Genomic DNA, 27,665 nt, shown 5'->3' with positions numbered 1-27,665 from the left:
TTGATCTGTTCATTCTTTGCTTACTATGATCTGCCTGTACTGCTCATAAACAAAGCTTTTCAGTGTATTTCAGAACCTATCACAATAAATTAATCAATCAATCAACAGATTGTAAGACACCCAAGGATAAAGGTAGAGGTGTCTAGTAAACATGGTAAGAAAGAAACTGCTCCCAACTCGGTAGCTAAAGAATTCTAACAGTAGGTGTGACCATATAACTTTATTGGAATTAATATTACAAATTTATAACAACTAGTTAAAATTTGTATGTTCTGTAATGAGGTTAGTAAATTGTATAATGGAAGTGATAGGCAAGTATCCAATTAATTGGCAGTTAACATGGTGCAGCTGGCAAATATCTGGGAAGAAATGTACTTCAATACACTGTCCATTGTGAAAAGCCTCAAGAAGGGAGATAAAAAGAGCCTGGGAAACATCATGAGACCGTGGAAGGCCAAGGGATTGCTGCAAGCCTGTCCATCTCCAGTTGTGCAGTTATATGATTAGCTTAACTGGAAATGGATGTAATTAATAAATAATATGATTGGTTTGTAAATATTAAAGGCAGGATAAAACAAGTGTATAAAAATATATGACTTTCCTTTGTTTGGGTAAGAGCTGTATAGATTTTCAGAGCATTTCTTCCCACTGGTATGATCGCAATAAACTCTTTGACACCAGAAGTGAACTCTTGGGTGTGGTGTGAATCATTTGATCATTCCAACCCAGCAGCATATTGTCCTTTATTCTTTGAATTTCTCTTTGGGCATCAATCTTGAGCAGTTTAAATGCTGCCTTCTTGAGTTGTAACCTTGAATTATTCTGCTCAGCAATGAAGGGTCATCACTTTAGTTCCAGGTCACATATTTGAATGTCATGTTCACCGAGCCAGTTCTGGTGATGACAATACTGAAAACAATGGTCTGGGTACAGGCATTTAGTACAGCTGTTTGGAAACTGAGTTGGATGTCTGAAGATTTTCCAGGTTGGTCGTGAGCACAACTGGAATTCCGCTCTTTGGTCAGGCTATTATTCATCTGAGATATTGGTCTTCCTGGTGAACCTTTGGACCTTGTAATGTCTTGATATTGAGTGGATGTTCATCACTAACTTGAACAAGTCAATGATTTAACCAACAAGCCGCATTCCCCCGTGTGGATTTATTCATATAGATGTCAATTAGATGACTTAGATTTAGACCTTTCAGAGGAACCTGCAATTTGATTTTTGTTGCAGACAAAAATAAAATTTTGAGAACAACAATTGGAACTCTTCATTACATTCATCCATGCATCCAAATATTCAACTCCTAAATCATAAGACCAGAAGACATAGGAGCAGAAATTAGGTCATTTGGCCCATCGAGTCTGTTCTGCCATTCAATCATGGCTGATAAGTTCCTCAACCCCATTCTCCCGCTTTCTCCCCGTAACCCTTGATCCCCTTGATAATCAAGATCCTATCTATCTCAGTCTTAAATGTGCTCAATGACCTGGCCTCCACAGCCTTCTGTGGCAGTGAATTCTGTAGATTCACCACTCTCTGGCTGAAGAAGTTTCTCCTTATCTCCATTCTACTAGGTCTTCTCTTTACTCTAAGTCTGTGCCCTCGGCTCCTAGTCTCTCCTACAAATGAAAACATCGTCCCAACATCCACTCTGTCCAGGCCATTCAGTATTCTGTAAGTTTCAATTAGATCCCCCCTCATCCTTCTAAACTCCAATGAGAATAGACCCAGAGTCCTCAAACGTTCCTCATATGTTAAGCTTTCCATTCCTGGGACCATTCTCGTGAACCTCCTCTGAACCCACTCCAGGGCCAGTACATCCTTCCTGAGATATGGGGCCCAAAACTGCACACAATACTCCAAATGTGGCCTAACCAGAGTCTTATAAAGCCTCAGTAGTACATCCCTGCTTTTATATTCAAGTCCTCTCAAAATAAATGCCAACATTGCATTTGCCTTCCTGACTACTGACTCAACCTGCAAATTTACCTTGAGAGAATCCTGGACTAGAACTCCCAAGTCTCTTTGCACTTCAGACTTCTGAATTTTCTCCCCATTTAGAAAATAATCCATGCTTTTATTCTTCTTACCAAAGTGCATGACCTCACTTTCCCACGTTGTACTCCATCTGCCACTTCTTTGCCCATTCTCCTAACCTGTCCAAATCCTTCTGCAGCCTCCCCACCTCCTCAATACTACCTGTTCCTCTACCTATCATTGTATCGTCTGCAAACTTAGCCAGAATGCCCACAGTTCCTTCATCTAGATCATTAATGTATAAAGTGAAAAATTGTCCCCACGCTGAACCTTGCAGAACACCACTTGTCACCAGCTACCATCCTGAGAAAGACCCTCCGCTTTCTGCCAGACAGCCAATCTTCTATCCATGCTAGCATCTTGCCTCTGACACCATGGGCCCTTATCTTACTCAGCAGCCTCCTGTGTGGCACCTTGTCAAAGGCCTTCTTGAAGTCCAGGTAGATAACATCCATTGGCTCTCCTTGGTTTACCCTGCTCATTATTTCCTCAAAGAATTCTAGCAGATGTGTCAGGCATGACCTCCCCTTGATGAAACCATGCTGACGTTGCCCTATTTTATGATACACTTCCAAATATTCAGAATTCTCATCCTTTACAATGGACTCCAAAATCTTACCTACGACCAAGGTTAGGCTAATTGGCCTGTAATTTTCCGTCTTTTGCTTTACTCCCTTTTTAAACAGGGGTGTCACGTTAGCGATTTTCCAGTCCTCTGGGACACTCCCTGACTCTAGTGATTCTTGAAAGATCACCACTAATGCTTCCACCATCTCTTCAGCTATCTCCTTTAGAACTCATGGGGTGTAGTCCATCTGGTCCAGGACATTTATCCACCTTCAGGCCAATAAGTTTTACTAGCACCATTTCCTTGGTAATGGCCACCATACTCAGCTCTGCCCCCTGACTCTCTTGAATTTTTGGGAGATTACTCGTGTCTTCCACCGTGAAGACTGACGCGAAGTAATTATTCAGTTCCTCAGCCATTTCCTTGTTCCCCACTACTATCTCTCCACCATCATTTTCCAATGTCCACTTTTGCCTCTCTTTTGCCCTTTATATATCTAAAGAAACTCTTACAGTCTTCATTTATATCACTGGCTAGCTTACCCTCATATTTAATCTTCTCCCTCCTTATTTCTTTTTTTGTTGCCTCTGTTGGTCTTTGTAAGCTTCCCAGTCCTCTGGTTTCCCACTGCCCTTCACCACATTATATGCTTTCTCTTTTGCTTTTATGCTATCCCTGACTTCCTTAGTCAGCCATGGTTGCCTCATTCTCCCTGTACCATGCTTCTTTTCCCTAGGAATGAATTTTTGCTGTCTCCTGAATTACTCCCAGAAACTCCTGCCATTGCTGTTCCACTGTCTTTCCTGCTCGGCTCCTCTTCCAGTCAATTCTGCCCAGCTCCTCCCTCATACCTCTGTAGTCACCTTTATTCAGCTGTAATACTGTTACCTGATTCTATCTTCTCCCTCTCAAATTGCAGAGTAAATTCTAACATCTTATGATCACTGCCTCCTAAGGATTCCTTCACCTTAAGCTCTCTTGTCAAGTCTGCCTCATTGCACAACACTAAATCCAGTATTGCCTGTTCCTTTGTGGGCTCCACGACAAGCTGCTCCAAAAAGCCATCTTGTAAGACATTCCAAAAACTCCCTTTCTTGCAATTCACTACTAACATGATTTTCCCAGTCCACCTGCATATTGAAATCCCCCATGATAACTGTGACTTTGCCTTTCTTACACACCTTTTCTATCTCCTGGAATATCTTGCACCCCTGCTCCTGACTACGGTTTGGACTGACCAACTCCAACTATGGTTCTTTTACCTTTGCGGTTCCTCAATTCTACCCACACAGATTCTACACCATCTGACCCAACTTTGTTTCTTCCTATTAATTTAATTTCATTTCTTACTAATAAGGCAACCCCACCCCCTCGGCCCACCTGCCTAGCTTTTCGATAGGATGTATATCCTTGAATATTCGTGAGGCTTTGTATCTTGTGCTCCAGTGATGTGGATGTTCAAGAAGCTACATCACATCCTGCAATTACTTTTTGATATGACAGTAACTGTCTTGAGTGGGAGACCTGAAACTGAAGCTTCAAAATCCAGACCAGCGTCAAACAGGGCTGTGTGATCACCCCATTCAAAATTTACCTGACAGTGGCTACTGACCTCAAAAATCAACTGCCCCGTGGTGTCAGTATTAAAAACCATTGATGTGAAATTCATTTACTTGAGCCACCTCTGTGCCAAAACTGAACTGATTATCACATGTACACATGATGTACAATCTTCAGATGACTGCAGTGTAACTCCACGTCAACAAAAATTCCAGAGCATAGAAACAATTACACTCCTGTGTTGCAGCGAGACCTGAACTGTATGTGTCACTGATACATAAGACTACACTGGTTAACAAAGTCAATATTTGCAACCATTTTGTTGATTGTGATAACATTGGCTGAGAACAGCCATTTAAAGGAGAATCATCATCTGACCACCACCAGGAGAGAGACATCTTGAACAAAAATTGCTCACAGCAGCAACAAAGGAAGGTATCCAGAAAAATCCAATTAAAGGACTGCTATACTAAACCAGACTACCAACCACCACAGCCTGCAATGCCATAAAAATGAAACAACGGAGAGTGTGTTCCCTCTCAGGACCTATTCTGTTTACTGAATCCACTTGTGGGAACAACTTGCAACTATTTCACTACAAAAGCCATCACAAGTAGTGAATTTGATTTCAAACCCTTTTTCAAAGTCGGAAATCACATGACACCGGGTTATAATCCAACAGGTTTATTTGAAATCACAAGCTTTCAAAGTCACTTCACCTGATGAAGGAGCAGTACTTTGAATGCTTGTGATTTCGAAAGAACCTGATAGACTATAACGTGGTGTTGTGTGACTTCTGACTTTGTCCACCCTAGTCCAACACCAGCACCTCCACATCACAGCCTTTTATTTTAGGAAGAGAAACCTTTGCAATCTATGCTTGCAACAATATTGGAGAATTATCACATTTTCATCCTCAGACACAACTTTCATCATTGCGTATTATTTTAGCTCAACTGTAATTTTACTTAAATAATAGTTAGCAATAATTGTGTAATAAAACTGATTTTATCTTGTTTAAAATATAAGCTATGCTGCTGGTTATTTTTAAATTGAAGCACTTGTAATTGAACATAAGAGCTTATACAAATTGTTAGTTCCCTCTGAAGAAATTTCTTGTATATGGTTGTTACATTTTGGTGTAGGCCAAATGTTGTGTTGTTGTTGTTTGTCTGCTGTTTTATTCATCTTATGTATAGGTTTATTAATAACAATAAATTATTTTTTATCTTAACCCAAATTACCTTATTTGGCAGCATTGTGAGTTCTGGTTCACTGTCACTTGTGGACTGGAATATTTTCTCCTTTGGTTTACAATTTCCAGTTCACAGGGAGCATAATATTTCCCTAAGAAAGAAAGACTTACATTTATATATCACCTTTCATTATCCCGGAACATCCAAAAGCGTTTTTTTTTTAAAACAGCCTATGAAGCAGTTTTGAAGTATAGTCACTATTGTAATGCAGTAAATGTCATAACTGCACACAGTTGCTGCATTGAGACTTAAAAACACAACCTTCTGACTCAGAGATGAAAGTGCTAGTTAAGACACAAATGACAAAAAAAAGACACAGCTGACAATAACATAATTTTGTATTGCATTAGATTTAGTTTCTAAGGGGTTACATTCTAAGGCTATCTACAAATTTTTTAAACTCCTTTCATAATCTTGCTATTCCCAATCTTGGTAACGTCTTTCAGCCCTAGGTCTTGTAATGGAGTGTGTAGGCTTACAGTTTGCAATCACTAATTTTTGCAATTTTATGTTTTTGCATTTTATTTCCATTTTGCACTTGTTTTTCATAGAAAGTGTTTTGAATTGGTATTAAAACTTAAAAATAGTTACTGAAAAATAGACATTAATTTAAGACTGTGGTTATGCTTTTAGTAATAAGTGATCAATATTAATATCATTAACTATGGACCTATTTTCTTCACAACCCCAAGAACTGTTTCATTTTGTTTTCAAGCGGTTTGCAACATTGTTTATTGTTTTTCTCTCCTTGCTAGATCTGTTAATAGAAAGTTGTCTTCTATTGTTTTATCAAGAGTTAGTTCTTTCTAGTTCAACGACCCTTGAACTACAAACCAGAGCAATGAATAACCTTGCACATGGTGTGGAAACAGGCAAACAAGTTTGACTGGTGAACAGCACAACCTGTTTGATAGCAGGTTGTTGTATAAACAGCCTTAGTCCTGCACTGTGTACGTCTCATGGTGCCTGTGAGAATTTGACAAGGGCTCGTAGTTGTCAGATTCTTGTTTCAGTTAAGTCTAGGAGGAGCCCAGGACTTAAAGGCGCACAGCATCCAGCATTTGTTGTGGCAGCAAGGGTGAACTAGTCAACTGCTGAAGGCTACAGAAGGCGGAACATTAATAGATGACTGATCTAGAGATCTGATGAATGTACCAAAAGGAAATTACATTTGGGAGTTGTCTAGAACACATCAAATTGAATATGCTGTTTGTGCTATACTACATGTTTTCTTTCTTCATTTTTAATTGTTAATTTAATAAAATTGTTGTTTTCACATTTCATTTGGCATGAGTCACCTATTGTTATTACATTCAGAGGATGTGTCCGAACCAGAGTAAAATGCAGGAAAGGACTCTCAGCAGATAAGTGTCAGGCATGATTCTCAATGCTTTGGTCCCAGAGTGGAACTTAAGGTTGTGGTTTTAAGTACAAATCCAGATGGATTGCTCCATGAACATGGATTAAGGCTGTTGTCAGGGTCACACAAAGAGGTTGAGAGGCCCTGAAGAAGGGTCACTGAACTCAAAATGTTAACTCTCTTCTCTCCACAAATGTTGCCAAACCTGCTGAATTTCTCCAGTAATTTGTTATTGTTGGTTACAACCGCCAGACAGGCAGCAGTAAAGGCATATAATTAAGAGCTGAATAAAAACCAAAGGAACTGCGGATGGTGGAATTCAAAATCAAAAGCAGAAATTGCTGGAAAAGCTCAGCAGGTCTGGCAGCATCTGTGCAGAAAAATCAGAATTAACATTAACTCTGATCTCCCTTCACAGATGCTGCCAGACCTGCTGGACTTTTTCAGCAATGTCTATTTTTGCTTCCAGTTAAGACCTGATGCATACACAAGACACTTTTTTCATACCCATACCACCCCCCATCACAAATTTAAAAGGGGAAGTTGGAGAGTGAAAGGTAGACAAGTATTTAGGGTAAAGAGTGGATAGCTGGGAATTCCCAAGATCTCTTCCTCAGATCAGAAAAGAAAATATTGAGGATAGAAATGAAAATCAATGGCCTAAGTGTTTCCAATGTAATGCTGGAATTTGCAAGGTAGGCTAGTGGGACTAATTGGGGTTTGTGATGAGTCCAAAAAAGAAACTCGATAGGAGGATAACACAGATCAAACTGTCACTTTAACTACAACTAACAGACCAGAGGTAAAACACTGCTGTGGGTGCAAGGAAGTGAACAGAATGTCTAAAAGATATAAAGGGTTTTTGTCTAAAGGGAAGATAACCCATTTTTTAATCAAATGATGAAGCTAAGCCCATAACTATATTGAGTGATTGTAGGGGCTATTCAAATTATTTTGATGGAGAAGGATTTGGTTTTTCAAGAGAATTCAATGAAAGCCCAAGTGTCAGTAAACAAGATAAGTGAAGATTATATCTTGGTTGCATTGAACAAAAGTCCAATTGAATTTTGACTTATTATCTGAACCACTGGATATCAGGGTAGTTAAGAGATTACCAATGGATGGAATTACTTACTCCTGGGGAATGGTTTGACAGGAACGAAGGTTATAGCTTTGCCTATAATCATGGAAACAGTTGCAGGAACAGATCCCAGGTACTTTTCCATCATATATAGTAACCAGACCAATGGTGATACAAACACATCACCAGAGGTCACAGTAACACTACACTGCAACCAGATGTCAGGGTAGTTGAAACTTCAATGAAAAATGAGGATAATTAAGAAGTGTGTCTTCATGAATTGAGGCTCACAGAACAGTCCCAGAGTTAAGTAAGTTGACACAGACAGCTCACATTGAAGCTGAGATTATATGAGTTCCAGGTTATTATCATATTGAAAACAGTTCTGATGGGGAACTCGAAGCATCCACACAGACTTGCAGATGAAGAATGGATGGTTGTTCATCAAATCAGGCGTTGCCAGATATTGTAAGGAGATATTGCTAGTAGCACTTTAAGTTCCTATGAAGTTCCTAGTTATAGCACATAAATATGCAGAAAACATGGGCATCAAAAAAAAGCTACTTTTCATGACCAAGACTTCATAAAGATCTAGTGCAGTTTTGTAGAACATGTCAGACATGCAAGGAGGTAGGAAATTTTGATAAGTGACTAGATCAGCGCTTTAGATACTGATTCCAGTTTCTGAAGAACCAGTTAGTAGATTGTGTAGGAGCATTAACCGAAAACAGGGTGTCAGTGCACAAGAGAAGCAAAGTGAACTGGGGCTAAATGGTGGCAGTTCAGCTTCTCAGTAAAAGCCTGAGGGACAAAGCCCTGATCAAACTCAGTCAGAGTGGCAGCAAAGCAAACCTGGGGGTGAACAGCAGCCGTGGTGCCTGTTAATAAAAACTTGAGGGGCAAGGCCCAGATTGAACTCAGTCGGAGCATCAGTTAATCCCCAAAAGAATTTGAAATGGCTGACAAAAGCAATGTCTTCACAAAAGCAAAAGTTAATTTGTAGGTACTGGTCACCTCCTTATTCTATTTCCAAATTTTAACATTGTATACACATTGGTAGTAGTAACGCTAATAAGATAAAAGAATCAACATAATTAAGTGAATAATATAACTAAATAATTAAAACTCGTTAAGACTAGCAGTATGGGTGGCGTACCAAAGCTGCAGCGTGTAGGAGCTCAAGGATAGCGTTGCAATCCAGGACAAACACAGAACAACATAGCACAGAGATAGTAAGAACTGCCGATGCTGGAGTCAAAGATAACACAGTGTGAGGCTGGAGGAACACAGCAGGCCAGGCAGCATCAGAGGGGCAGGAAAGTTGACGTTTCTTCCGAAGAAGGGTGCTGACACAGAACGTCAACTTTCCTGCTCTTCTGATGCTACCTGGCCTGCCGTGTTCCTCCAGCCACACAATGTTACAATATAGCATAGGAACAGGTCCTTCAGCCCACCATGTCAATACTGACCATGATACCATTCTAAACTAATCCCATCAAACAAGATCCTTGTCTGTTCAAAATAAAAACCAAAAGAACTGCGGATGCTGTAAATCAGGAATAAAAACAAAGTTGCTGGAAATGCTCAGCAGGTCTGGCAGCATCTGTGAAGGAGAAAACAAAGTTAACGTTTTGGGTCCGGTGACCCTTCCTCAGAACTGATGGTGGCTGGGAAAACGTCAGTTTATATGCAGAAAATAGGGAGGTGGGTGGGGTAAGGAGTAAACGAGAGAATAGAGCCCAAAGAGAGAGAAAGACACATGGACATACAAAAGAGTTGCTAATGATCAGGCTGGGAGGGTGAATAATTGTTAATGGGGACTGTTAGGGACTAACAACAAGGGGTGTGTAATGGCAGGCTACGTGGTAACAAAGCCTAGTGTGTGGGGCAGGGGGGCTGGGACATGGGAGAGTTTAGGCCCTAAAATTATTGAACTCAATATTGAGTCCGGAGGGCTGTAGGGTCCCCAAGCGGAAAATGAGGTGTTGTTCCTCCAGCTTGCATTGGGCTTCACTGGAACACTGTAGCAAGCCAGAGACAGAGATGTTGGCCAGGGAGCAGGGTGGTGCATTGAAGTTGCAGGCAACGGGTAGTTCAGGGACCCTGGACTACTCGTTGCCTGCCACTTCAATGCACCACCCACCTCCCTATTTTCTGCATATAAACTGACGTTTTCCCAGCCACCATCAGTTCTGAGGTAGGGTCACCGGACCCGAAACGTTAACTCTGTTTTCTCCTTCACAGATGCTGACAGACCTGCTGAGCTTTTCCAGCAACTTTGTTTTTGTTCCTTGTCTGTTCATATGTCTGCCAAAATGCCTCTTAAACATTGCTTTACGTGCTTCTACAACCTCCCCTGGCAGCACATTCCAGGCATCTACCAACCAGTGTAAAAATAAACATCTCCTAAACCTATGCCCACTAGTATTTGATATTCCCACCCGGGGTAAGAGACTCCGACTGTCCAAGCCTCCCATAATTTTATGTACTTCTATCAGATCGCCCCTCAGCATCTCTGTGGTAAATGACTGACGTTTCAACTGAGGGTTTATGTGTTGTTTTTACTTCAGATTTCCGGGATCGACAGCGTTTTGCTTTTTGATTAGAAAAGGAAATACTGGAGCAAAAGTTTGGTACCAAGTTTCTTCCAACGAGAATAAGCGTTGTATTCGGCTCTCTGACGAGTTTAGGAGAAACCAAACTTGCGAGTTATCACGAGACAACAAGGTGCAGGGCTGGATGAACACAGCAGGCCAAGCAGCATCATAGGAGCAGACTCTTGCTTTCAGGCATCAATTTTCCTCGAGCGTTGTCGTATGACGGTCCACGAATTCACTTCTCTAAAGGAAAAGTTCTGGCCTTGAGCACTCAATTTTCTCGGAATTTACGAGTTGAAGGCTGAACGAAAATAATCTGGATTCTTTGTGCAGCAAATATTTAATGAACCCATGGGACCAGGGAGTGTGCCGGTTGATCAAGAGATCCACGTAATCAACGTAAAAACACACATAAGTAATAGAATAGTAACATGGGAGGGGTAATACAGAGCAGTTATACTTGCACCTAAATTTACTTTACTCCCATAAATCAGTGAAATAACAATACAATTTTGCCTTAAATAAAATTTACAGGCAGAGTGCCTCTCGCTTCCACCATCAACTGACTAGTCGGAGATTGAAATATTACAGTAAACTCTCGGTATTTCAGGCATATAATTCTTTTTGTACGCCGGTTAAAACAAAGTTTGCTGTACCCAGGAGGCAGTCACACCTCTTCGGACAAGGTATTCCCGATACGGTGAGGAACAGGAAGGTGTGACTACGAGTTAGGCAGGAAGAGGGACCCAAAGGATAGGCAGATGGATTAATGGATACCAAGGAGAGGATTGGAGCAGTTCCCCTTGATCTTATTGAATGGCGGAGCAGGGCTGGAGTGCTCTACTCTTGTCCCTCATATCTTTACAATGGTGTGGGGAAAACAACCGGATTCCCAGAGGCTTATTCCTTTTATTGTAAATGGACAATTACAGCTCGGGTAGAAGTGGAAACGTTAACTCCGTTTTCTGAAGACAATAAAGACTGCAGATGGTGGGAGGCAGAGTCTATAGGTTGAGGCTGGAAAAGCTGAGCAGGTCAGACAGGGCCCGAGGAGCAAGAAAGTCAACGTTTAGAACCGAAAGTCGTCCTGAACTTTTACTTTCTACTCGTTATGAACAACCGACCGATAGACACTCTTGACAGGGTGCTAGCGTCGCGTGGTGAAGTTTACCACGAAATCACTGAGCTGTCTGGGTGTGAAATGACTGAAAAAGTCGACATCCCGCAAACGCTTTGGGGAGGCACCATCGGACACTCTTTGGGGATCATCCACAGAACAGGTACAGAGGTTTAAGATTTCTTACAATTGATGGCCGGAGATTCCTCAAAAGTATTCACTGGGTGGTTTAGTCTGTCTCATCGATCGCCGGGAGATTATACATTCATTTTGTAAAAAGGACTCAGCGACGGTTGAGATACGGCGTTTAAATCTGGGAGCGCGAGCCCCAACCGGGGAAGAGGGCACTTAGCACGTGGGCGGTGTAGGTGCGCGCCTCGAGGTTTAAGGCGGGGGGGGGGGGGTGCGGGTGTAGGGGGCGGTGTTGACACTACAACCGGCTGCGCGCCCGCCTCCGGCAACTGCACGCGAGTGCGCGCGCACAAAAGCGCATTCGTGTGGAACGCGCCCAAAGCGGACACCTGAACCATTGGTGGCGGTGGCTGGTGAGGCAGTTTAGTGAACCCATTGGGATCGTTGACATCGACTGAATTTCACAAAGGACTATTATTTTGGGAAACGGAGTCACTGCCGTTCAGCACCGCCCTTTAGCCAACCCACTTCCTCCATCGTTAGGGGCTACAGCTGGACAGAGCCGGTGAGACCGCCTGTTCGCAGCGCCTGCGCAACAATGGTGCTGCCCTCAACGGATCCGCCTCACTGTGATTGGTGAAAAGGATGATGGATGCGCGTGCTTTTGCGGGAAAGGCCACTTAATTGGCTGAGAGGGATGTCAATCAGAGATCCTCACCTCCGCACATTCATTTCCGCTCGGGGGTTGAAGATCCAGTAAGGAGATGGTGAGTGTAGTTGTAGGATTGTACAAGGGTGGTTGGGTGAAAGGTGGCCGTTCAATCTGTCTGATCTCTGCAGGGGCAATTCAGGTAGTCCCATCCTCTCGGCTTTTTTATCTTGGTCCATGCTGGTTGGGGTGTGTGTTTATAATATTCACCGGATTAGTAATCCATACTCTGAGCCATATAGTTGTACAGCATAGGAACAGACCCTGAGTCCAGGGATTCAAATCGCACTGTGGCAGTTAAAGATCTTGAAGTCAATATAACTCTGCTATGGAACGATGGCCTATTGAAACATTGTCGTAAAAGCCGAAACAATTACGGAATAGTGTAAACTGAGGCAAAGATAGAAGTTGCTGGAAAAGCTCAGCAGGTCTGGCAGCATCTGTGAAGAAAAACCAGAGTTAACGCTTCGGATCTGGTGACCCTTCAACAAAACTGATGGTAGCTTCATTTCTGAAGATGGGTCTAGGCCCGAAACATCAGCCTTCCTGCTCCTCTAATGCTGCTTGGCCTGCTGTGTTCATCCAGCTCTACACCTTGTTATCTCGTAATGAGGAAAATGTTGGTTTATGTGCAGAAGATAGGGTGGGGGAAGGGGTAAGGCGTAAACGATAGCTGGGGATAGAGCCCAAAGAGAGTGAGAGGAACAGTTGGACAGACACAGGAGTTGATAACGATCTGGCTAAGAGGGTAATTATTTGTTAATGGGGACTAACTATACGTAGTGTGTAATGGCAGACAGTGATAACAAGGCCTGGTGTGTCGGTGTTGGGGTGAGGACATGGGACAGGCTCTAATATTATTGAACTATATATGGAGTTTGGAGGGCAGCAGGGTCCCCAAGTGGAAAGTGAGGCAGTGTTCTTCCAACTTTTGCTGAGCTTTGCTGGAACATGGCAGCAAGCCTGACACAGATGTTGGCTAGAGAACAGGGTGGTGTTAAAGTGGCAGGCAACTGGAAGTTCAGGGTCTTTTTTTTGCAGGCAGAACGTAGATGTTCTGTGAAACAGTCACACAGTCTATGCTTTGCTCTCCCAATGTAGAGGAGACCACATTGTAAGTAGTGAATGCAGGAGACTAAATTGTGGGAAGTGCAGGTAAAGTGCTGCTTCATCTGGAAGGTATGTTTGGGCCTTTGGATACTGGGGGCGGAGGACGTAAACGGGCAGATGTTACACCTTTTGGCGGTTAAAGGGGAAGGTGCTGTGGGGTGTATTGGGAGTGAAGGAAGAATGGACCAGGAGAGAACGGCCCCGGTTATGCCTGGCTCTTCGTGGGGTATGTGGAGCATTCCTTGTTCCAGTCCTGGCCCTCACACACAACTCTTTCTCTCATATATTGATGATATCATTGGTGCTGCTTCCCGCTCTTTTCCGGAATTGGAAAAGTTCATCAATTTCACTTCCAGTTTCCACCTGGCCTGTCTCTGAGTCCTACCTTCCCTTCATCAACATCTCTGATTCCACTTCTGGGGAATAGACTGGCAACTAACATTCCACTGACTCCCTCAGCTACCTGGACAATACACCCTCACACCCTGCTTCCTGTAAAGACTATGTTCCGTTCTCTGAAGATTTTCTGAAGAAGGGTCTAGGCCTAAAACATCAGCTTTCCTGCTCCTCTGCTGCTCGGCCTGCTGTGTTCATCCAGCTCTACACCTTGTTATCTCAGATTCTCCAACATCTGCAGCTCCTACTATCTCTTCCATTCTCTCAGTTCCTCCGTCTCTGTCGCATATGTTCAGATGAGGCCAGTTTCGACAAGGGAGCCTCAAATGTCCACCTTCTTCCACAACTGAAGATTCCCCAGCACCATTGTCAACTGGGTCCAACCCATCTCCCATACATTCACCCTCATCCCCTCTCTTCCCTCCCACAACAACAATAGGTTCCCCTTGTCCTTGCCTACCATTCCACCAGTTTCCACATCCAGAAGATCATCGAGCGCCGATGCTGCCTCCACCAGACACAAGCTCCACTCCCCTCCCTTGTCCGCCTTCTGCAGGGACCGTGCCCTTTGTCGACTCTTCCTTTACTCCCCAACTCACCCCCCCGGCACCTTCCCCTGCAACAGCTGAAAGTGTAACATCTGCCCACTTACGTCCTCCGCCCCCAGTATCCAAAGGCCCAAACATACCTTCCAGGTGAAGCAGCACTTTACCTGCACTTCCCACAATGTAGTCTCCTGCATTCACTGCTTACAATGTGGTCTCCTCTACACTGGGAGATCAAACATTAGACTGTGTGATCACTTTGCAGAGCACCTATGTTCTGCCTGCAAAAAAGACCCTGAGCTTCCAGTTGCCTACCACTTTAATACACAGAGATGGGTAGCATCTCTGTCTCGGGCTTGCTGCAGTGTTCCAGCGAAGCTCAGTGCAATTTGGAAGAAAAACACTTCATTTTCTGCTTGGGGACCTAGCTCGCTCCAGACTCTCTCGAATTCAATAATTTTAGGGCCTGAACTCTCCCATGTCCTAACCCCCCTACCCCAAACACCAGGCATTGTTATCACACTACCTATTGTTAGTCACCAACAGCCCCCATTTACAGCTATTCACCCTCCTAGCCAGATCGTTATCAACTCCTTTGTCCAACCGTTCTTCTCTTTCATTGGGCTCTAACCCCACCTATCATTTACTCCTTACCCCCTCCCCCCACCCTTTCTTCTGCATACAAACCAACATTATCCTAGCTATCATCAGTTCTGAGGAAGGGTCACCAGACCTGAAATGGTAACTTGATTTTTCTTCAGACCTGCTGAGCTTTTCCAGGTACTTCTGTTACTGTTGTAAAAGCACCTGGCTTACCTAATGCCAAATAGGGAAGGAAATCTTGACTTCCTTACCTGGACTAACCTGTGAGACTCCAAATCGCTAGCAATGTAGTTGATTTTTAATTGCCCTCCGTTTGGGTAGTTAGGGGTTGGTAATAAATGCTGGCCCAATTAACAGGAGCCTCTCAATGAAGGGAAAAAACCCTGCAGTGGTTCCATTAGACAACCCCAGTTCAAGGAGCTAACTAATTAAAGAATCAGAGTCATACAGCACAGGAAATGGATCGTTTTGTCCAACTCATCTGTGCTGACTAAATCGATCTAGTCCCATTTGCTAACATTTGGCCCATATCCCTCTTAAACCCTATTCGTGTACCCGTCCAGTTGCCTTTTAAATGTTGTAGTTGTACCTGCCTTCACCACTTCCTCTTGCAGCTCGTTGTACACATGCACCACCATCTGTATGAAAAAGTTGCCCTTGAGGCCTCTTAAATCTTTCCCCTCTTATCTTAAACTTCTGCCTCTAGTTTTGGACTCCCCTACACTGGGGATAAGGATCTTGGCTATTTGCTGTGTCTAAGCTCCTCATGATTTTATAAACGTCTAACGTCATCCCCCATCCTCCAACACTCCAGAGAAAAATAATCCCAGCCTATTCAGACTTTCCCTATAGCTCAAACCCTCCAACCTCAACAACATCTTTAAATTTCTTCTGAACTCTTTCAAGTTTCACAACACCTTTCCTGTAGCAGTATTCTAAAAGTAGCCGCCTCAGTGTCCTGAGTCACGTGTGCTAAATACCGCCATCACCACCCTGTCTACCTGTGACGCCATTCTGAAGGATCTATGCAGCTGTACCCCTAGGTCTCTTTGTTCAGCAACACATCCCAGAGCCTGACCATTAACTCTATTGCTCCATGTCTCTTTTGTTCAGATGCGTTACCACCGTACTTTTGTGGTAACCTATTTGCAGTCAGCCTCTGAAAACGACATTGTTGATTTAAAGTCATTCTACTACCCTGCTAGCTAAACCAATATAATTAGATACCCTCAAGGCAAGTTCGCAGTTTTTAAATAAAAATGCAATAATCTTCATGAGGAAAATGTCTCAATTCTGCTGTATCAGCCCAGAAGGGAATCCTGAGTGTGCAACCTGAAGATACCTGAATGGTTTCCTTCATAGTGAGAAACCGCAACAAGATCTCCCTGTGGTTGTAAACAACTGATTTTCAGGTCAATGGATCTCATAACAAAAACTATAAACTGAAAAGCTAATTCGAGCCATGGGTCCATACGTCTAGTTTCTGTAGTCTTCCATCTGCATCTGCTATCTCATTGGACAGTTCTCTCAGAAAAGCATCACCTTGCAATCTTTCTACAGATTTTATCCTACAATATCCATCCACAATGGTACAAATGTGTTCTCAGTTTACTTCCCTAGTAATGACTAATATGGTGTAGTACTCATTCTTCAGTTAGGAGGGAAGTGATTAGTTTTTCTTGAACTTGTTTGATCTAAGGCCATGGCACTCATGGAGTCAATATTGAAGACCTCCTCAGCTGCCTGTAGGATAGGACATTCCCAGGCATGGTGACAGAGAAGTCTGGGATTTTCCCAGATTGATACAATTCAGGAAGTCTCCCTGTTACTTGACCAGTCTGTGGGTTGCTCTCCTGACTTGGGAACTCGGACCTTGGTAAGAGAAACTTTACAGATTTCATTGGGTTGAGATCACCTTCACAATTCTGGCATTGTGTCAGAATAAAAAGAAGATCTCTCTGATAACCCCCTTTATTGTTGCATTTTGTAGTGATTGTTTATCATCGTTTGCTCGGCCACTTCAGAAGACAGTCAGTTTGCCATGTTGTATGGAGTAGTCACGTAGACTAGTGTCACAGTTTTCCTTCCCTGATGGATAATATTTGGAATTCTAGGATAGTTTGAAAGTTTTGATGTCATTTTGATTTTATTCCAGAAATTCCAAAAACTTCAAATTTAGATTCACAATATGGAGTGGTTGAGGCAAATAGCTTTTAATGGAAATTAGATAAACACATGAATGAGAAATTAGGAGGGAAATCTCAGTTTACTGAGATGTAGAGGGGTGAGAGAATGTTCATTATGAAACGTAAACACCAGCATTACCTATTTCGCACAATAATTCTATTTGTAAAGCTTTCCATGGTTGAATTTGAACTCCCAATCTCTGAATGGTTTATTCAGTGCCATAGAATTCCACTATCATACCAGCAGATGCAGTTATTAAAGTTTTTTTTTTTTTAATGCTTGCTTTCTTTATAGATTTTACCAGAAGGCCTTGGCTTTTCCGAAAAGCCTGGTTTTGGAGATTGGTAGTTTTGCCCAGTGCTGTGGCTAATAGACTACACATCCCAAACTCTGCTTAGTGATTTCCCAGATTAAACCAGAAACCTTCAATCAGGTACCCTGAAATAACATTTTCCTCAGCTTCTAGCACCCTCTGCTCAGTGAGTTTTTTTTCTTCAAATAATTTTGGGAAATAAGAGGAGGATTTTCAACGTATTGAATCAAGATTTCACCTGAGTGTCACTTTGTTAAGTACATTTCCTAAAGGTCAAGGCTCGAGCTTTTCATGAATTGAAAGCCAGTTAACGCTATGCCCACTCTCTTTCCATTGCCCTCACTGTGCTTGGGAAGATGTTGGGTGAGGAAAGAAAGTAGCCACATTGTCTATTCCTGGTCCCTATTCAGTGTCCCTGCTGGAAACAGTTCCCTCACAAGTGAGGGAAAAGAAAGGCCTTGTATCTGATTCCTCCACACAGGGAATTAGCGAACTGTTCCACAGTGAGTGCCAGTCTCTAACTGAGAGTCAGCCACTTCAGCAAAGAAGGAGACGGAGATGGATAAATCATGTTTCCTTTTCTTGTTTTACAGAAGGATTGCACTGTACTACTCCAGAGAATACAAAGAGGATAGATACCGCAGAGATCCTGACCATCATCCAAGGAACAGCTGCACAAAAGTGGGAAGACATCCAGTCCCTTTACAGCATTGCTTGACACAAAGAAGGCTGGGCGGTGAAACCATCATCTGGAAATCGGTTGGGTCAGGGGAGGCTTTGACATATCATCAGATCTGAAACTGGTCAGGGTGTGGAACCTTCCATCAGAACCAGCCTATCTGAAAATCTGTGGATGTTCGGTCAGGGTGAGGCTGAAGAAGTGAGTGGTTCCAAGTGTGGGAAGAGCTTCATTCATTCATCAAGCCTCATGAGCCACTGACTCAATTCTATTCAAATGTGAGGCATTTGTGGAAGGCTCAGCAGAGTCCCGACACCATCTCTCACGCAAGGTGCTTCAGTTGTGAACACACAGACAGGCACATGGAAGAGAAACCATTCAAGTGTGAGGTTTGCACTGAAGCTATTGTGATGTCTCCAAGGCAGATGATGCATGCCTGGGAGAAGCCCTTCAGTTGTGATGTTTCTGAAATGCCTTTCACTCAATCCTCCCACCTCCTGTCCTACCCAAAGATTCACACAGGGGAGAAATCAGTGACATGTGAGACATACAATAGCTCATTCTCACAGTTATCAACCTTCCTCAACCAGGGAGACACTCACACCAGGGAGAAACCATTCACGTGTGAGGTATGCCACAAATCGTTTGCACAGTCATCAACCCTCCGTGTGCACCATCGCATTCACACAGGGGAGAAGCCATTCACATGTAATGTGTGCAACAAATCATTCTCACAGTCATCGAATCTCCGTGCGCACCAACGCATTCATACTGGGAAGAAGCCATATACATGCGATGTGTGCGACACATCATTCTCGTACCCATCAAACCTTCGCAAGCACCAATACCGTCACACTGGTCAGAAACCGTTCAAGTGTGAGGTGTGTGATCAGGCGTTCACACTGTCAGCGACGCTCATGACTCACCAACGAATCCACACCGGTGACAAGCCGTTCAAGTGCGAGGTGTGCAACAAGTCTTTCTCGCAGTCGTGGCCGCTGCTTGTGCACCAGCGTATTCACACGGGAGAGAAACCGTTCACATGTGAGGTGTGTGACAAATCATTCACGCGATCATCGACCCTCCTGCAGCACCGACGCATACACACTGGGGAGAAACCTTTCATCTGTGAGGTATGCGATAAATCATTCTTGCGCTCATCAACCCTCCTCGAGCACCAGCGCATTCACACTGGGGAGAACCCCTTCACCTGTGAGGTATGCGAGAAGTCATTCTCACGGTCTTGGACCCTGCTTCTGCACCAACGCATCCACACAGGGGAGAAGCCATTCACATGCGAGGTGTGTGACAAATCATTCTCAGATTCTTCAAATTTGCGGAAACACCAGCGCATTCATGCAGGGGAGAAACAGTTAACATACGAGGTGTGCAACAAATCATTGTCTGAGTCATCATACTTGCTCCCACCGGATGCCCAGACAGGGGAGTAACCCTTCAAACGAGAGGTTTCTGTTGAGACTTTTGTGACCTTTTCAACCCTCTTGGGACTTCAGAGGATACAAATAGGAGAGGAGCTCTTCAAGCATGATGTTTGCGACAGGACTTTCAGCCAAGTCTCTGATCTCCTGAAACCAGGGGATCCATCTGGTGAGAAACCATTCAGGCGTGAGCCATGTGACATAACTTTCATGCTGTCAGTGTATCTCCTGGCCTCTCGCACATGAGAAACCTGTTCAGTGTGAATTCAGTAATAAGGCCTTTAATCGGTTCTCAGCTATTGTGGAACACCAGGTGAACTCGTTCAGGAGGTACACTCCTGTTCCTGTGTGAAGTCAACCACAATGGTTTACTTGCTGCTGATCTCACCGCACACCAATGTCTCCTTACAGACTTGGAGCTGAGTCACCTGCTTCTGTTTCACTGAGAGCTGTCTGTGTTGTTTACCCTCCAGTGTTCTTACAGGGCAGTTGTCGTTCCAAAGCACCGTCTGCCTCAACAACGTGTGTCTGAAAACTTTCCCACCATCAGTCTAATCATTTCAAGAAGGTCAATTTAACCTTTGACTGAATCGCCAAAAGAAGACATCTCTATGTATAGAGGCTCCTGTATAAACTCAGCATCTTTTCGGTGCCGTGTCAGGTACGTGTCATTCACTGACTCTCAATCTGAACAAGAAGACAATCCAAAACTGAGTGGTTAGAAAGGCTTCAGCTTCTGATTGACCAGCATGAACTCCTGGGACAAGAGCCATTCCTAGGGTGGTAATGGAGGTACTTCAGTTAGCCTCAATGTCTCTGGTCTATGCAGGGGAGAATCAGCCAGGAATCCCGTTACTCATCAGTGAGCCCAGCTGGGAAGTTAGGGGAAGGCAGGATGTATCTTGGCTGTGAAAGTCTCCATTGTCTCACATTCACTGCCTGGCTTTTCACATGCTGATTGGCCGCTCAAATAGAGAGCGCTAGTGGCCAGTCAATGTCCAGTCTGTCCTCCAGGTCAATACCTTGTGGATTGGAGGGAATGGGGAAAAGGACATCAATTTCCCCCGCCCCCTACAAAAACAACAACTTTCATTTATACAGTACCAGTATCGTAATACATCCTGAGGTATTTCACACAGCTACAATCGTATCGAAATTGAAACTGAAACAAGAAAGATATGATAAGGAATAGCGCTGCATCTCCAAGAGGATTTCCTCCACCACGAGATGTGGGTAATTCAGAAGAATGTGTCGGCATTTCCCCAAGTTATGGTCAAGCTGGAAACATCTCAGTAGTTTGCACAGCATGATTTATCTCTTGAACATAGTTACAATTATGACATTCCTGAAGCAAAGGGAAACTCGTTTGCCTCGGAAATCCGTGGAATGAGGGAATGGACTCTTCATGTGAGCAAATGTCTGCCAGCTTCGAGCTCAGCCAGAATACCATTGTGACTGCAGGTTTTTTTTCATCTGATTGCTGGGACTGGGATAGATTGGAAGGTATCAGCTCCTGTTCACAGTTGCTGAGTTGTTTATATATTGACCTTAATGACAGAGAGCCACCAGAATTATTCAGAATGACAAAAACTTGTATATAATACTTTGAGTCTCAACGGCTTAGTGATGAGGTACGGCAGTAGCTTAGAAGGAAAGAAAAGGAAGCAATTCCTGCTCTCTCGATCCTATAATCCTTTTGGAAATTATACCCCTTGTTCCCAAAAATCTGTGGGTCGCAAATCAGCACGGTCAGTCCCATAAAGATCAGTGGCAGAAACTCCCAACCCTGAATAGATGTCATCTATGATTGAGGGACAGGTGAGGAGGAGTTGGGGGTTGTGGTGGTGGTTAAATGAGAAGAGAGAAAAATAGAGTTTTGAGGCGGGAATTCATGAGCATGGAGTCTGGACTCTGAAGACCCAGCCATCATGGTGACATGAAGGAAGTGGGCCACATGTACTGATGAACTGAACTGTGTAGATCTGGAGGGTGACACAGATAGGGAGGGAGTGAGGCCATGGAGCAATTTGTGTTTGAACATGAGAATTTTTAATTTGAGGCACTGGGGACATAGAAACTAATGTAGGTCAGTGAGCACAGCAGTGATAGATGTGAGAGTTAGGATAGAGAGTGCAAAGTTTTAGCTGAGATAAAGTTTATGGAGGGTGTAGGATGGGAAGCTGGACAGAACATTAGTCCAGTCTAGAAGCACCTGCAGTATGGATGAGGATTACAACAGGAGATGGACTAAAGTCAGATGGGAGGGTGTTGAAAATGGAGTTTGAGTTTAAACACATTGCCTATGACTCTGTAGTTATTGAATACCTATTTCTTCACTAGAGACTTTAACCACTCAATCAGTAGGAGATACTGTGGTGATGTAACTCCGGAAATGTTTGTCAACTACCAGAAGTAATACTTAACAAGTCTAGGTAGCAAATCTATTGTCTCATCGTGGTCCTTGCTTCCATATTCAACCTAGAGTGCATGCAACCTTAGTCTTACTTCCCTTGGTCCCTGCTGTTGTCTTCTGTTTCTGTCTTGGACGACAGTCTCTAGTCTTCAGTTTCAAGTTTTACGTGTGCTTTGGTCCCTGAAAGATGGTGCTTTGTTAACGCTTTCCAAGCACAACCATGTGCAGTGATATTACTAAACTTCAGTGTAAGTGACAACAAAGGGGTCAGTTGCACAATGAAGGAAACTGTTGCCATAAAGCTTCTAAGTCTGTCAATCAGCAACTCCAAAGTCATCACGTCCCTTGGCTTCCTGCTCTAAGACCAGCATTATGCAACTCTCCTCAGTGTTTACACTCCAACCCTGAAGGCTCATGCAGCTGAGTAAGACATATTGTACACAGTTCTGTCTAAACTCATCCAGAATTGTCCTTGGCAATTTCAACATCACAATTCCCATCACAGCCTGGCATGGAAGGAAGTCTTGGAAGCCGGGAGTTGGAAACTGCAATGAAAACAGTTTCTAATCTTGGAATTCTATGCAGAAAACCAGCTGTCCATAACTAAGACCTTATTTCCAGAAAAAAAGCATTATTTCAAGTATACATGAAGGTACTCTCATTCTAAACAGTAGGACCTGAGAGACTACTCTTTGCTGCCCCAGTTTGACCTCGAGGATGTCGTGCATTCCCATTGCTAACTGACATGTAAACCGGCTGAAATTCCATTTCATGTTTAAGCTCACGAACATTAAAGGCAACCCTTCAAAGGAACATTAAATCAGAATCTTGCAAATCTCATTGTGCAGAGATAGCTATCAAACCTGCAACACTGGCTACTACAGAACAGGTCAGACAAAAGTACAACTAGTTTAATGAAAGTGACCAGGAAATCCAAGATCTGCTACCAATAAAAAGGTGAGTCCATTGGGCTCCCTCCTCAGAAAAAGATAGCTTACCATCAAGCGTACAGTATCCTTCATTGCAAACTGAGAATTGGGACTAACAGATGGATCATGCTTTGTAGGAAAAAGCACTGATATTGGTGACGTAAACTTCAATGAAGCACTAAAATCTATCTGTGGAGCAATATCTTAAACCCAAGAGTACCAGGCGGAATGCCGACATTAAGACACGAACACACTGAGGAGGAGTTACTCCTGAATCACCAGTCTGAGCGCTATGAGATATTCCTCAGTGCCAAGTGCACATCAGCCTCCTCCAGCAGCAGACTCCGAGAAGAACTAGCTGAGAGCACAGATCTGGGAGAAACTGACTCCATCAACCAGATGATGAGAAGCAAAGCCCTCTGAGTCTGTGCGGCAGTATGGTGGCTCAATGCTTAGCACTGGTACTTCAATGCCAGGGGCCCAGGATCGATTCCACTCTCTGATGACTGTCTGTGTGGGGTTTGCACGTTCTCCCCACATCTGTGTGGATTTCCTACCACAGTCCAAAGATGTGCCAGTTAGCTGGATTGGCCGTAGGAAAATGCAGGGGTAGAGGGGTGGGTCTGGGTGGAATGCAGTTCAGAGGGCCGGTGTGAGCTCAATAGGCCAAATGACTTGCTTCCACACTGTAGGTGTTCTATGATTCTCTGAACTCCACCTGAGAGTTTGAAGCATGGTGACCCTACACGACACTCAATGAATTTGTAAAGGTGTTCCAGGATGGAACAGGACTTCGTGATATTGTTGTCATCACCTTGTACAAACACAAAGAGAAAAATGTCATTATTCCGACTATCATGGGGGCATTCTCCTTCCTATTTCTGGGAAGGTCCTGGGTAACGAACCTGTGAATTCACTTATGCCTTCCATTGCTGAAGGAAGTCTTCCAGAGATGCTGTACAGTTTCAGGACAAAGGGAAGCATCACAGACATGATATTGTCTCTAAGTCAGTTTCATAGACCTTGCAAAATTGTTTGATATTGCGAGTAGAGATGGACTCTGGAAAATTCTTGACAAACCCTGATGCCCACTTGGTTACGGTGAAGCAATCCATGAAAGTCTGTACAGGCAAGTCAAGCGCAGCAGTAACCTCTGACAAATCTCCATATGGTGTTGAGCAGGAATGTGAGCTGGTCCTGACCTTATGCACCATCCTTTTCAGTGTGATGCTGCCACAAGCAACAACACACCTCCAGGAGGAGTTTTCATGTGCTTCTGGATGAATGAGGGGGTCTCTTGGGCATCCTCGGGTATATACAAAGACATGGGAAAACCTCATCTGTGAGCTACCTTTTGCTGATGACTGCATCCATAACTATTCACACATGCAGCGTGTAACAACATGTTACTCCGAAATGATGCAACTCTTCAAACAAAAAATTAGTTTAAACAAAACTGAAGCACTGGACCTCAAGACAAGTATCTACTAGACGTTATCATCGAGAGAACCCAGCTGAATGCTTTTGAGCAATTTACCAATTTGGAGAGTTTTGATGCCACCATAGACAAGGAAGTAGACAACAGGCTTTCCAAAGCAAATAGTGCATTCAGTATACTCTACTAACAAGTGTGGAGAACTGTAAACTCAAGGCGAGGACCAAACTCTATGTGCAAAGACGTAATCCTCACCACCCTCCTTTATGATGCCCAGTTAGGCGTTCAGCACTGCAGTCATGTACACCTTCTTCAATGCTTCCATTAGCATCGCCTCCGCAGCACCCTCAGGATCCACCGTGAGGGCTACACAACAACCATTGAACTCCTGGAAGCAACCAACATCACCATTGTCCTGCAAGGCCAACTGATTTGGGTGGGTCATGTTGCCCAGCTGGACAACAGTTGCCACTCAGGATTGTGTATGGGGAGCTGACCAATGATACAACCCTCCTAAAATCTTGGTGTACAAGAGGAGTCAAGAGAGAGGTCCAAGTGAGATGAGGCTAGATTCTAAATGTATGATCAATCTCTGGCTCTTAATCATATTTATCTCCTAATGAGACTTCCCATTATCTTCTGACTTTTTCCTATGATGTCATTTATTTGACCTCTTTTTATAACTTCTCACGAACAAAATGACACATTTTACAGTATGTTATTGACCCATTTGCTCAGGAGAAGAAGATGTGTGCTGTCATGCCCTCCTGATTGATACCATGAACCTGTTGTCTCAGACTTACTTAACTGAGCGTTCTCATTAAATAGAATCCTATCACGGTGACCATTTTGATGTAGAGGTCATCTGCTAGGGATTATTCTAACTACAGTTGGTGCTTGGATCAAATTACTTTTTAAAATCAAATGGTCAATGGTAAATATAACCTAAAAAATAGAGATTGCAAACTAGATAATACTTAACCTGTATAGAGTGTATATAAACTATGTGCATGATGACAATCAGTATGTGGAGGATGAGTTGTTGTTGATCAGTATACTTAAAGATTTGGTTAATACATAGTCTTATGGAATAAAGGTCAAAAAGAATTATACTGTAAAGACTATTACTGAGCATAACACGAAGACAAATAATAGTGCGATTTAGCAAAATATGGCTTATGTTCTCAAACACTATAAATTCAGACTAGACTAATGTAGAATTAATCTTTTGCTCTTTTCTACTTTGCATAATAAGTCTTTCTAACTTTTCTCTGATGGCCATAAAGCCAAGTGTTTGGTAAGGATTTAATGGGATGCACAGTTGTTCGAGCTTGCTGCTTCAACCGTGATAAACTGCAAATTCTCACTTTGAGATACGGTCAAAGTAAAGCAGGGGGTGTGCCTTTTAACTAAAGATGGGTTACAAGCTGAGTCATGATATATTGTGTATAATTGTTTTAAATGAGCTACAATTAAACATAATATTGTAAACTGATGACCATACTTCGATTATTTGATCATAAGTAAACTTAAACTAACCATTAAATGTAAATTTCCCTCCATTTCCAGTCTGAAACTGAGCTGGAGACTGAAGCGGTTGACACTGACCGTATGATTGTTGGAGATAAGTGGAGAAGAAGTTAAGAATGTAGGAACTGGAGTAATCCCCTGAGACTGTTACATCATTCAATTAGATCATGGCTAATCCATATCCCCACTCTTTCTACCTGCCTTAGTTTTGTCACACTTGATCCCTTTGCCTAACAAAAGAAAGATATCAAACTTGGGACTTGGATGCAGATTTTGAGTCATTGCAAGTGCTTTATTTTGTTTGGTTGAACAACTGTTGTAAGCCGAACACACTCTTGTTTGTCTGTGATTTTTACCAATCTTCTCTATAGATTTATAACTCAATAAATTCTTACTCTAACCCAAAGTATCTGACTTGTCAGCACACTGTATTCCTGTTCACTGAAATACTCAAGAGCCTACTTTCAGAATTCAAAGGAAGAATGAAGTTGAAGCTTTTTGTATTGCACTCATCAGGTCTAGAATACAAGAAACACTTGAGAAAGGAGAACAATTTGTACAGTAAGAGAAGAAGGTGCTAATTGGTTGTGCTATCGCTGGCATAGAGATGCAGAAAGAAGAGTTCATCTTAGTTCTCAACAGTGCAAATAAACTGGTTGGTCAGGTTATTGTCATGGGAATGCGGCCGAGACTGGCAGAATCATGACCCATTTTTTATCAAAAAAGGTGCAATATATATTCCTTTCGCCTCTGTAAAACAGTCGTGTGTAGCTTTTGGCATGTGCAAATTCGTCACATTGCAAGTCTGACTGACAATCTTTAACTGCTTTTTGGTATAATTCACAGCACACTTCAAGTTCTTTGATAAATGTTGACCGACAGCAGAATCAGATCTAATGTTGAATCAGAGATAGTAGGAACTGCAGATGCTGGTGAATCCGAGACAACAAGGTGCAGGGCTGGATGAACACAGCAGGCCAAGCAGCATCATCAGAGCAGAGAGGCTGACGTTTTGGGCCTAGACCCTTCATCAGAAAAGGGGGTTCTGAAATAAATAGGGAGAGAGTGGGAGGCGGATAGAAGAGGGATAGAGGAGAGGATAGGTGGAGAGGAAACAAACAGGTCGAAGAGGCGGGGATGGAGCCAGTAAAGGTGAGTGTAGGTAGGGAGTTAGGAAGGGGATAGGTCAGTCCAGGGAGGACGGACAGGTCAAGGGGGCGGGATGAGGTTGGTCGGTAGGAGATGGAGGTGCGGCTTGAGGTGGGAGGTGGGGATAGGTGGGAGGAAGAACAGGTTAGGGAGGCAGGGACGAGCTGGACTGGTTTTGGGATGCGGTAGGGGGAGGGGAGATTTTGAAACTTGTGAAATCCACATTGATACCATTGGGCTGCAGGGTTCCCAAGCGGAATATGAGTTGCTGTTCCTGCAACCTTCGGGTGGCATCGTTGTGGCACTGCAGGAGGCCCAGGATGGACATGTCATCTGAGGAATGGGAGGGGGAGTTGAAATGGTTCGCGACTGGACGTCCAGTCCCTCTACACCTGCATTCCGCATGCAGATGGCCTTAAGGCCCTCCGCTTCTTCCTGTCCCACAGGCCCGACCAGTCCCCCTCCACTGACACCCTCATCCGCTTAGCCGAACTCGTCCTCACCCTCAACAACT

General features: G+C 43.4%; 1 protein-coding gene and 1 long non-coding RNA gene across 7 annotated transcripts; one reads left to right on the top strand and one right to left on the bottom strand.

Moving 5' to 3' along the window:
• Positions 1 to 62: 62 nt before the first annotated feature.
• Positions 63 to 11,949, bottom strand: LOC125487035. Of its 2 annotated transcripts, none has more exons than XR_007265611.1 (3): positions 10,506 to 11,269; positions 5,416 to 5,518; positions 63 to 1,213 (listed from the first exon to the last, which is right to left on the bottom strand). It is a non-coding gene; the product is annotated as an uncharacterized LOC125487035 (long non-coding RNA). The 2 variants fall into 2 exon arrangements; XR_007265610.1 differs by lacking the exon at positions 10,506 to 11,269 and adding an exon at positions 11,770 to 11,949 and having other exon boundaries at positions 66 to 1,213.
• Positions 11,598 to 26,408, top strand: LOC125487028 (zinc finger protein 239-like). Of its 5 annotated transcripts, none has more exons than XM_048616877.1 (2): positions 11,598 to 11,745; positions 18,171 to 26,408. In XM_048616877.1, the coding sequence occupies exon 2, from the start codon at positions 18,619 to 18,621 to the stop codon at positions 19,705 to 19,707; it is 1,089 nt and encodes a 362-aa protein (XP_048472834.1). In that variant the 5' UTR covers positions 11,598 to 11,745; positions 18,171 to 18,618; the 3' UTR covers positions 19,708 to 26,408. The 5 variants fall into 5 exon arrangements, with proteins under 5 accessions (XP_048472834.1, XP_048472830.1, XP_048472832.1 ...); XM_048616873.1 differs by lacking the exon at positions 11,598 to 11,745 and adding an exon at positions 12,162 to 12,481; XM_048616875.1 differs by lacking the exon at positions 11,598 to 11,745 and adding an exon at positions 12,498 to 12,565.
• The last annotated feature ends 1,257 nt before the right edge of the window (positions 26,409 to 27,665 follow it).

The sequence above is a fragment of the Rhincodon typus genome, chromosome 35 (genome assembly GCF_021869965.1).
Source record: "Rhincodon typus isolate 14 chromosome 35, sRhiTyp1.1, whole genome shotgun sequence".
Classification (NCBI taxonomy): domain Eukaryota; kingdom Metazoa; phylum Chordata; class Chondrichthyes; order Orectolobiformes; family Rhincodontidae; genus Rhincodon; species Rhincodon typus.
The sequence above is the reverse complement of the archived record's forward strand: the minus strand, read 5'-3'. Positions and strand labels throughout refer to the sequence as shown.